Source organism: Halichoerus grypus, chromosome 3 (genome assembly GCF_964656455.1).
Source record: "Halichoerus grypus chromosome 3, mHalGry1.hap1.1, whole genome shotgun sequence".
Lineage (NCBI taxonomy): Eukaryota > Metazoa > Chordata > Mammalia > Carnivora > Phocidae > Halichoerus > Halichoerus grypus.
In genome coordinates, this window is record NC_135714.1 from 92055753 (window position 1) to 92068269 (window position 12517).

The 12517-nt window shown below is 38.5% G+C and overlaps 1 protein-coding gene across 1 annotated transcript in view; it reads right to left on the minus strand.

Moving 5' to 3' along the window:
- The window catches only part of ZGRF1 (zinc finger GRF-type containing 1), a 96783-nt gene that overhangs the window by 20282 nt on the left and 63984 nt on the right, over positions 1–12517 (minus strand). Inside the window, exons 18-20 of the mRNA XM_078069108.1 lie at positions 10005–10119; positions 8715–8977; positions 6716–6875 (exon numbers count right to left, since the gene is read on the minus strand). Coding sequence (XP_077925234.1) covers positions 6716–6875; positions 8715–8977; positions 10005–10119 — 538 coding nt within the window. The remainder of the gene's footprint in view (positions 1–6715; positions 6876–8714; positions 8978–10004; positions 10120–12517) is intronic.

Consider the following 12517-nt stretch of genomic DNA (forward strand, 5'->3'; position numbering starts at 1 on the left):
CCAAGGAAACCATCTTAAGGGCAGTTAGGGGGAAGAGATTCCTTACGTACAGAGGGAGGAACATCAGAATAACGTCAGACCTATCCACAGAGACCTGGCAAGCCAGAAAGGCCTGGCAAGACATATTCAGGGTACTAAATGAGAAGAACATGCAGCCAAGAATACTTTATCCGGCAAGGCTTTCATTTAGAATGGGTGGAGAGATGCAGAGCTTCCACGACCGGCAGAAGCTGAAAGAATATGTGACCACTAAGCCGGCCCTGCAAGAAATATTAAGGGGAGTTCTATAAAAGGAGAAAGACCCCAAGAGTGATATACAACAGAAATTTACAGGGACAATCTATAAAAACAACGTCTTCACAGGCAACATGATGACAATTAATTCATATCTTTCAATAATCACTCTCGGGCGCCTGGGTGGCTCAGTCGTTAAGCGTCTGCCTTCGGCTCAGGTCATGATCCCAGGGTCCTGGGATCGAGCCCCACATCGGGCTCTCTGCTCAGCGGGAAGCCTGCTTCTCCCTCTCCCACTCCCCCTGCTTGTGTTCCCTCTCGCTGTCTCTCTCTCTGTCAAATAAATAAAAAAAAAAAAAAAAAAAAAAAATCACTCTCAACGTGAATGGCCTAAACGCTCCCATAAAACGGCACAGGGTTGCAGATTGGATAAAAAGACAGGACCCATCCATATGCTGTCTTCAAGAGACTCATTTGGAACCTAAAGATACATCCAGACTGAAAGTGAAGGGATGGAGATCCATCTTCCATGCCAGCGGACCTCAAAAGAAAGCTGGTGTAGCAATTCTTCTATCAGACAAATTAGATTTTAAACTAAAGTCTGTAATAAGAGACACAGAAGGACACTGTATCATTCTTAAAGGGTCTATCCAACAAGAAGATCTAACAATTGTAAATATCTATGCCCCCAACATGGGAGCAGCCATCTATATAAGCCAACTGTTAACCAAAATAAAGAGTCATATTGATAACAATACGTTAATTGTAGGAGACCTCAATACTCCACTCTCAGCAATGGACAGAACATCTAAGCAGAAAATCAACAAGGAAACAAGAGCTTTGAATGATACATTGGACCAGATGGACCTCATAGATATTTACAGAACATTCCACCCTAAACAACAGAATACTCATTCTTCTTGAGCGCACATGGAACTTTCTCCAGAATAGACCATATACTGGGTCACAAATCAGGTCTCAACTGATACCAAAAGACTGAGATTATTCCCTGCATATTCTCAGACCACAATGCTCTAAAACTGGTACTCAATCACAAGAAAAAATTTGGCAGAAATTCAAACACTTGGTAGCTAAAGACCACTCTGCTCAAGAATGTTTGGGTCAACCAAGAAATCAAAGAAGAACTTAAACAATTCATGGAAATCAATGAGAACGAAAACACATCGGTCCAAAACCTATGGGATACTGCAAAGGCGGTCCTAAGGGGGAAATACATAGCCATCTAAGCCTCACTCAAAAAAATAGAAAAATCCCGAATTCACCAACTAACTCTACACCTTAAAGAACTAGAGAAAAAGCAACAAATGACGCCTAAGCCACGCATTAGAAGAGAAATAATTAAAATTAGAGCAGAAATCAATGAATTAGAAACCAGAAACACAGTAGATCAGATCAATGAAACTAGAAGTTGGTTCTTTGAAAGAATTAATAAGATTGATAAACCACTGGCCAGACTTATCCAAAAGAAAAGAGAAAGGACCCAAATTAATAAAATTATGAATGAAAGGGGAGAGATCACGACTAACACCAAGGAAATAGAAGCAATTATTAGAAATTATTATCAACAACTATATGCCAATAAACTGAGCAATCTGGATGAAATGGAGGCCTTCCTGGAAACCTATAAGCTGCCAAGACTGAAACAGGAAGAAATTGACAACCTGAATAGGCCAATAACCAGTAACGAGATTGAAGCAGTGATCAAAAACCTCCCAAAAAACAAGAGTCCAGGGCCTGATGGATTCCCTGGGGAATTCTACCAAACATTCAAAGAAGAAATAATACCTATTCTACTGAAGCTGTTTCAAAAAATAGAAACAGAAGGAAAACTTCCAAACTCATTCTATGAGGCCAGCATTACCTTAATCCCCAAACCAGGCAAAGACCCCATCAAAAAGGAGAATTTCAGACCGATATCCCTGATGAATATGGATTCCAAAATCCTCAACAAAATCCTAGCTAATAGGATCCAACAATACATTAAAAGGATCATCCACCACGACCAAGTGGGATTTATCCCCGGGATGCAAGGGTGGTTCAACATTCGCAAATCAATCAATGTGATAGAACACATTAATAAGAGGAGGGAGAAGAACCATATGGTCCTCTCAATTGATGCAGAAAAAGCATTTGACAAAATACAACATCCTTTCCTGATTAAAACTCTCCAGAGTATAGGGATAGAGGGAACATTCCTCAAGCTCATAAAATCCATCTATGAAAAACCCACAGCGAATATCATCCTCAATGGGGAAAAGCTGAGAGCCTTTCCCTTAAGATCAGGAACACGTCAAGGGTGCCCACTCTCACCACTGTTGTTCAACATAGTACTAGAAGTTCTAGCAACAGCAATCAGACAACAAAAAGAAATAAAAGATATTCAAATTGGCAAAGAAGAAGTCAAACTCTCTCTTTTCGCAGATGACAGGATACTTTATGTGGAAAACCCAAAAGACTCCACCCCCAAATTACTAGAACTCATCCAGCAATTCAGTAATATGGCAGGATACAAAATCAATGCACAGAAATCAGTTGCTTTCTTATACACTAACAATGCAACTGTAGAAAGAGAAATTAGAGAAACGATTCCATTTACAATAGCACCAAAAACCATAAGATACCTCGGAATAAACCTAACCAAAGAGGTAAAGGATCTATACTCTAGGAACTACAAAACACTCATGAAAGAAATTGAAGAAGACACAAAAAGATGGAAAAATATTCCATGCTCATGGATTGGAAGAATAAACATTGTTAAAATGTCTATGCTACCCAGAGCAATCTATACCTTCAATGCCATCCCGATCAAAATTCCAATGACATTTTTCAAAGTGCTGGAACAAACAATCCTAAAATTTGTATGGAATCAGAAAAGACCCCGAATCGCCAAGGAAATGTTGAAAAAGAAAAACAAAGCAGGGGGCATCACGTTGCCCGATTTCAAGCTATATTACAAAGCTGTGATCACCAAGACAGCATGGTACTGGCACAGAAACAGACATATAGACCAATGGAACAGAATAGAGAACCCAGATATGGACCCTCAACTCTATGGTCAAATAATCTTTGACAAAGCAGGAAAAAACATGCAATGGAAAAAAGACAGTCTCTTCAATAAATGGTGCTGGGAAAATTGGACAACCACATGCAGAAGAATGAAACTCAACCATTCTCTAACACCATTCACAGAGATAAACTCAAAGTGGATGAAAGACCTCAATGTGAGACAGGAATCCATCAAAATCCTAGAGGAGAACATAGGCAATAACCTCTTTGACATCGGCCACAGCAACTTCTTTCAAGATACATCTCCAAAAGCTAGTGAAACAAAAGCAAAAATGAACTTTTGGGACTTCATCAAGATAAAAAGCTTCTGCACAGCAAAGGAAACAGTCAACAAAACAAAGAGGCAACCCACAGAATGGGAGAAGATATTTGCAAATGACACTACAGATAAAGGGCTGGTATCCAAGATCTATAAAGAACTTCTCAAACTCAACACCCAAAAAACAAATAATCAATTCAAAAAGTGGGCAGAAGATATGAAAAGACACTTCTCTGAAGAAGACATACAAATGGCTAACAGACACTTTAAAAAATGTTCATCATCATTAGCCATCAGGGAAATCCAAATCAAAACCACACTGAGATACCACCTTACACCAGTTAGAATGGCAAAAATGGACAGGGAAAGAAACAACAAATGTTGGAGAGGTTGTGGAGAAAGGGGAACCCTCTTACACTGTTGGTGGGAATGCAAGTTGGTACAGCCACTTTGGAAAACAGTGTGGAGGTGCCTCAAAAATTTAAAAATAGAGCTACCCTATGACCCAGCAATTGTACTACTGGGTATTTACCCCAAAGACACAGATGTAGTGAAAAGGGCCATATGCACCCCAATGTTCAGAGCAGCAATGTCCGCAATAGCCAAACTGTGGAAAGAGCCGAGATGCCCTTCAACAGATGAATGGATAAAGAAGATGTGGTTCATATATACAATGGAATATTACTCAGCCATCAGAAAAGATGAATACCCAACTTTTACATCAACATGGATGGGACTGGAGGAGATCATGCTAAGTGAAATAAGTCAAGTAGAGAAAGTCAATTATCATATGGTTTCACTTATTTGTGGAACATAAGGAATAACATGGAGGACCTTAGGAGAAGGAAGGGAAAAATGGTGGGGGGGTGGAATTGGAGGGAGAGATGAACCATGAGAGACTATGGACTCTGAGAAACAAACAGGGTTTTAGAGGGGAGGGGGGAGGGGGGATTGGTTAGCCTGGTGATGGGTATTAAGGAGGGCACGTACTGCATGGAGCACAGGGTGTTATATGAAAACAATGGATCGTGGATCACTACATCAAAAACTAATGATGTATTGTATGGTGACTAACATAACATAATAAAATTTAAAAAAAAGTATAAGCAGATCATTGCATATGACAGAGCTAAGAAAAATTATGTTTTCTAAGAGGATTTGATACCATAATCTTTTTTTTTAAGATTTTATTTATTGGGGCGCCTGCGTGGCTCAGTTGTTGAGCGTCTGCCTTCGGTTCGGGTCATGATCCCAGGGTCCTGGGATCGAGCCCTGCATCAGGCTCCTGCTCCGCGGGAAGCCTGCTTATCCCTCTCCCACTCCCCCTGCTTGTGTTCCGTCTCTCACTGTGTCTGTCAAATAAATAAATAAAATCTTAAAAAAAAAAAAAAAAGATTTTATTTATTTATTTTAGGGAGAGATAAGAGTGTGAGAGCAGAGGAGGGGCAGAGGGAGAGGGAGAAAGAATCTGAAGCAGACTCCACACTGAGCGCAGGGCCCCATGCAGGGCTGGATCCCACAACCCTGAGATCATGACCTGAGCTGAAACCAAGAGTCAGACGTTCAACCAACTGCGCCACCCAGGCACTCCAATACTTAATCTTTATGTGAAAAAAACAGGACACAAAATAAATAATACATTATGTTGAATGCTAAGTTTGGAAAATAAATGAGTATGTGTGTATGCATAAAAAATCTGTAAAGAAATATATTATCTGTATAGTCTGCATATTTTCCACCTTAAGCATTCATTTATGTAATTATAAAAGCTAATTTTTAAAAAGCCTACACATTTTGAAATAATGAGTTATTTCTCCTAATCAAACTTTTGTCATTTATGTCAAAATTCAGATCATTAAACATTGAGATATTGGTAAAATATGTACTATTTTCTTTGCATCAAAAAAAATTTTTTTTAAGATTGTATTTATTTTATTTTAGAGAGAGAGAAAGAGAGAGGGCATGCGAGTGTGGAGAGGGGTAGAGGGAGAGGGAAAGGAACAAGCAGACTCCACAATGAGGGTGGAGCCCAGAGAGGGCTTGATCTCATGACTCTAAGATCATGACCTGAGCCGAATCTAAGAGTCAGATACTTAACTGCTTAATTGACTGAGCCACACAGGTGCCCCTTTCTTTGCATTTTTAATAAAATTTTACACAATCACAAAAATTTTATACCTGCAGGACAGATTGTGATTATCTTCCTTATATCCCTCTTATTAAAATCAAAAACTTAATTTGACTAAACTGATCAGCTATTTTACTATTATATGCTCATACAGACAGGTATATAAGAGAATAACCTATAAGTTGGTTCTGCGATTTTAGCCTACTTCCAAGGTTCTTGAGTCAGAGACAAAGGACTTTTATTCATGGCACAGGAAACAGCATAAGCATCCACAAATATGCACTGGTTTCCCTTGGCCCCCAAGTCCAGTGGAAAGATACAGAAGGTCCAGATGGATGCCTGCACATGCAATGTGCTGAGCTGCAGAAAAGAACACTGAACTTGGAGAGCCACTATTCTTGTAACAATCAGCAAGCAAACCTGCTCTTTGTCCTGGAGGGAGATACTACCTTGTCAGTCAAGGTTGCTTGCTGCAAACATAACACTGAGAAATGTCTTGGGTAATAGTGGTCAGGGCCTTGCATCCTTAGCATCCCAGTAGGGATGCTCAGGGTCCCAGAGCAGATCGCCTCCCTCAACAATATACATTTTAGTCCTACATGACTGAACTTAATTTTTAGTGGGTATCTTATCTTTGTGCCAAAATGGTCAGGTTTGGTATTTGATTTTATCCTACTTACAACCTAATAAACTTAGTTTATTACTGTTTATTGATGCTGGCTCTTGAGTCAGAGACTAAGGCCTGGAATTTTTGACATACCCAGCAAAAATGTGCATGGACACTCAGGGCCCATGACGGATTGCCTCTCTCAACAATAACCTAAAATATTAACTACTTAGGGGCACCTGGTTGGCTCAGTCGGAGGAGCATGTGACTCTTGGTCTTGGGGTCCTGAGTTCAAGCCCCACAATGGGGGTAGAGACTAAATAAATCAAACTTTTTAAAAAATTAAAAATAAAATAAAATAATAAAATATTAGCTACTTAAATACACTAGTCATACCTACCCAAGAAGTACTCTGTCCACAGCTACATTAGTCGAAGAAGAAATGAGAAGTTTCCATGGTCTTGCATTTCCAACTGTAGGAACTTCACTCTTTTCAAATAGCTGTACAAAAAACAAAATCACCACTGCCAGCAAATAACTCTTTCCTGATCCAAAAACACCTAATTATTTTGAAGGAAGGGGAAAAAATAAAGGCAGTGTCATAAATAAATTTCTGAAAGCACAAGAAACATTTCATCCATCTGCCTTCCTCTCTCCTCTGTTTAAATTAATTTATTCAAAAAACATTCACTGAATGGCCACTATGTGCTAAGCACAGGGGATAAGGAGATAACCAAAGATCTCCACATTTAATGAGACCCTAGTCTAGTTGGGAAAACAGATAAAGTAAAGGAACAATGATAAAATAATATGGTAAGTAACACTGTTATGGTATTAATTAAAAAAAGAACATTCCTTTCTGCTTTGGTGGAGATGGGAACGTTTCCTAAAAATAAGAAGTAGCAGAACTAAGTCTTTCAGCATAAGATATCCAGACGACTTAAAGAAAGGGTCATTCTAGGCAAAGGCATGACAAAGTATGTAGATGTTACCTATTTCTATACAGCCTATAGCAAATAGGCAAGAGACGAGGCTGACAAGATAGGCAAGACGATAAATCATAAGAGTTCTGCATGGTATGGCTAAAAAGTTTAAATTTTGTCTTGTAGGCCAGGGACAGTCCCTAAAGGATTTTAAGCAACAGAACTGACTTAGGCAGATTGTATTTTGTAAAAACTACTTGAGTGAAAATATTAAGAAAGGTAAAACTACAGGTAGATCAATTAGAAAGTGGCGTGACAGTAATTGTTACAATATTGTTACAATACTCTAATACACGCTAACTTTCCTGAGTGCCTCCCATGTGCCAGGCACTGTTCTAAGACCTTTACCAACCAGTTAACTCATTTATTCTTCCAATCCTAAGAGACAGATGCTATTATCAACTCCACATTACAAGGCAGGAAATTAAAAAGATAAGTAACCTGCCCAAGATCATATAGCTAATAAATAAAAAAACCAGGATATAAACCCAGGATTCTAGCTTGAGAGCCCACCCTCTCACCGGTAGGCTATATGAAGGTATGGTGAAGGCTGGGATTGAGGGGATGCTAGTGATCTGGAGAGAAGAAAACCGATATGAAAGAAAGGTAGACACTAGAAGGGAAACATCTCAGTGACTGATCTGATGAGGGAAGATAAAAAGAGAGTAGGAGGAGGATTAAGAGAGTCACTTCATCTAGGGAGAAAGAGTAATCAAGGATGACTCCCAGACATCTAGCTTGGTCAACAGGGTGGATGTGATGTAAATCCTCAAAGTAGCACAAAACAGCTCTGGAGTGGAGGTCTGTGAGAGGAAATGAGCTAAAGGGGTGACAGAATCCAAATAGAATAATTAGCTCTAAGAGGGGAAAGTAAAGCTCCCTTACTGGGACAGAACCAAACGGGGTTAAAAAATAGATTCAAACTTAGGTAAATTGGAGAAGGATGGCAGGATATTGAGAGGAGTTTCTGTTATAAGCTCCATTTCCTGTTTTAGAGGCAAGATCAGTTTCAGAGAGAGTGGGGCAGGGGCCAGGAGGGGTTATGAGAATGAAGGTTTGGAATAGCTGCTGGGGGAGGATGAAAGAGTAAACTAACTAGGAATTAATAAAAGGCTTTGCTGCTCAGAGTTGAAGTCCACTCTGATAGTGCAACACATGAATACCTAGATCACATCTGGATGCTGTGAATAATGAGTGCATGATGCTACTCATTCATCAGATACGCTGCCTATTCTCCCTTTCAGGGTGGTCAGTTCTGCTCTCATCTAATAGTTTACTAAAGTAGGTTCAGATTCAAAATAATCTATGTAGAGTTTTTCTGGAATCTTGTCTGACTAGGAAATTACAAGCAGGCTAAGCTACAAAAGCTTATATAACAGGATATTTACTAGAACTATTATCTTTCTTACTTCTTACCATGTATGATCGTGATAGGGAGGGTATGGATTTGCAGTTCCTTCACTTCTTCAACATTTCCATGGGATGCCATCATTTGAGCTATCTGAATTAAAGCTGTAGCTTGATCCTTATTTAACTTGTGTGCCTGAATTAATTCACTAGCTAACCGCAACGTTGCTTCTAGGCTGAGAAGTTCAAATTTTGTGTTGATATTTGAGAAGGCTGGTGGGATAAATATTCTCTTATTGACTCTCCTGTTGCTAACTATAGTTGATGAAGACCTAGTATAAAGGCAGCAAAAAAAAAAAAAAAAAAAAAAAATCAAAGAAAAATAAGCGATTTTTGAAATAGGTAAATAAACCTATTCATAGCTCATCCTTCACTTCATACGCATCCCAGAGAACATTTTTTTAAAGGCATAAATGCATATATGCCCCAATCTGAAGGAGGGGGAAAGAGAAGAGAACTAACGTTTGTTGACCATCAACTATGTGCAAGTACTATGCTGAGCATTTTACATACTATTTGATGTAATCTTAAAAACAACATTAGGAAGTAATTACCCCAAATAAAGATACAGAAATACTAAATTTTTTCCCAAAAAGCACACAGATAGTAAGTGGTGCACTGACTTTAAAGCTCATGTTCCACTATATAAGGCTGACAGATAATTAATATAGCCTCTATTTCAGGTAATACTGCAATAAATAAATTGGCTTTATTTCTATTTCTATAAAGAAATTTCTATAAAGAAATTCTATATAGAATGAATTCATTTCATAGATTAAATAACAAAGATAGATAATAATATAATGGAATCAGAAGGATTTTAATTTTTTACCTAGAACTTCCATAAAATTCCAAATTAGAAACTATACTTTTTCTACCATTTTAGTGAATTTAATAGAATATCACTTCCAATATTTTAAAAAGGGGTATGGTACTTGAAAAATTAAAAGTAAGTTATAGGTTATGTCAAGAATAAAGTTAGCATCAATATACATTACTGAATTCAACCTGTAAAAGGATTCTTTTAGATATTAAATCATTTGAGGCATAAAAATACAGATGAATAAAAAAATTAACACTCAAAAAAGTCCTTAAAATATTATTCCTTGACAAATGGAAAAAATTTGCAGTAACATCCTTTTATTTTTAACTACTGACAAACAGTAATCTCATGGTCTCTGAAAGATAATAAGAATATTGTTGGCAAAAATTTATGTAATGTACTTTGATTTCATTTTCATATTCACATTTAGTCACATTTTGGAATACCAATGACCCAAGGGTAAAATAATGACTTACATTGTTAACAAGTACTGTGTTAGAGGTAGAGTAGCTGGATTAAAGTTGTCCTGAATGTTTTTCAAAGTGGTTAGCTCTGTGCTAGCATTACAAACCAACAATGCATGGACCACTACTGTAGAGAGAATGCAGAAAATGAACATTTAATATAAAAAAATGGATCATAAACTATTAAAAATGTTCAGTTGGGTGTCTCAGTTGGTTAAACATCTGACTTGATTTCAGCTCCAGTTGTGATCTCAGGGTTATGGGATCGAGCCCTGTGTTGGGCTCTGTGCTGGGCATGGAGCTTGCTTAGGATTCTTTCTCCCTCTGCCTTCCGCCCCTCCCCAAATGTTCATATAACTCAGAGCTCGGCTACTGAATTAATTACATGACATAAAATAAACTCTTAAGTATATATGGAGGTCCTTTTATCCATTAAACTACAATACTACCTGCTTATTCATACTTTTCATAATGGGTATCCATAAATTGCGTAACTTAAATAAAATTTAGACTTCTATACGTCAGCTAATGAGCAAGAACAACTGTTCTGAGTTAGTGCATGGTGACACTGCTTGACAGTTCCAACTAATAAGCATACCATCTTGTGCTGTACAGTAGTTATTTGTGTAATTTCTGAACATTTTCTTTTATTTGTTCAACTATTTTATAGGAAAATATGGAAAGCATAAAGTTAGAATGCTGATATGGGGGAAAGAACTGCAACAAATATGAAAATACGCATATGAAAGTGACATATTAAGTAACAAATGTTTAAGTAATTAGGCTTTTACTGGACTCAAGCTAGCTGACTAGCTTTTTCAGTTCTTGAAGAAAAAAATCAAAAGTTAAAAATGTATATGAAATACTTGAAATGGGGACGCCTGTGTGGCTCAGTCAACTAAGCATCTGCCCTCGGCATAGGTTATGATCCCAGGGTCCTGGGATTGAGCCCCGCATCGGGCTCCTTGCTTAGCAGGGAGCCTGCTTCTCCCTCTGCCTGCTTCTCCCTCTGCTTGTGCTTGCTCTCTCTCTCTCACAAATAAAGAAAATCTTAAAAAAAAAAAAATACTTGAAGTGAATCATTAAATGTTGTGTCTCTAATTATAGACCAAATTCAACTATCAGGAATTATTCCAGAGATCAAGATGTATAAAGAAATCTATAGATTCTTAGAACTGGATAGGGATTCAGGCTACTAAAACTTCCTTTATTAAAAAATAATAAGGAGGGGGGTGCCTGGGTGGCTCAGTCATTAAGTGTCTGCCTTTGGCTCAGGTCATGATTCCAGGGTCCTGGGATCGAGCCCCGCATCGGGCTCCCTGCTCGGCAGGAAGCCTGCTTCTCCCTCCCCCACTCCCCCTGCTTGTGTTCCCTCTCTTGCTGTCTCTCCCTCTCTGTCAAATAAATAAATAAAATCTTTAAAAAAATAAAAAAAATAATAATAAGGATGGTAGCCTACTATCTTATTAAAACTTTCTCAAAATAAAAATCATACCTTCCTGTTCCACTGCTGGCAAAATCCCTGCAAAATCTACAAGACCTTCTCAATGTAAAAAGAAATGATGTGTTTACTAAATGTACTCTATTAGAATAATAAACCAAAAGAATTTAAAAAACCAAGAGAATCAGAACTTAATGTAAGAAATGATTTAAGAAAATTCTTATTTATACTTTTAATGTTTATATTTTTAAAAATCAGTTATATAAAAATCAACTTTAGGGGAGCTTGGGTGGCATAGCCGGTTAAGTGTCCACCTCTTGGTTTCGGCTGAGGGTTGTGGTCTCGGGGTCGTGAAATCGAGCTCCGCATTGGGCTCTGTGCTCAGTGTGGAGTCTGCTTGAGATTCTCTCTCCCTCTTCCTATGCCCCCCCACCTCTCTTTATCTCTCTCTCAAATAATAAATGGATGGATCTTTTTTTTTTTTTAAGATTCTATTTATTTATTTGACAGAGAGAGAGACAGCGAGAGAGGGAACACAAGCAGGGGGAAAGGAAGAGGGAGAAGCAGGCCTCCCGCAATCCCAGGACCTTGGGACCATGACCTGAGCCAAAGGCAGACGCTTAACCGACTGAGCCACCCAGGTGCCCCAATAAATAGATGGATCTTAAAAAACAAATCAACTTCAACAAATACTTAAGTGAGGGTTCAAGATTTTATTATATTGTTAGCCCTCTGAGACTTGAACTGCAGAAATATTTATATATTCAACTTTTACACATATTTTCAGGAAATAGAGATGGATGCTTTTTTTTTTTTTTGAGAGAGAGTGTGTGAGCCAGGGAGGGGGGCAGAGGGGAGGAACAAAGGGAGAGGGAGAGAGAGAATGTTAAGCAGGCTCCAAGCCCAGTGCAGAGCCCCACCCTCACAACCCTAAGAACATGGCCTGAGCTGATCAGGAGTCAGACACAGCCGACTGAACCACCCAGGCGCCCCGAGGGGGTTGGCTTTTTGTTGGCCTACATCAAATAATCCCACACAAAGTTAGCATCCTTGCTCACAATGCATCTTATGTCTATCGTTCTTC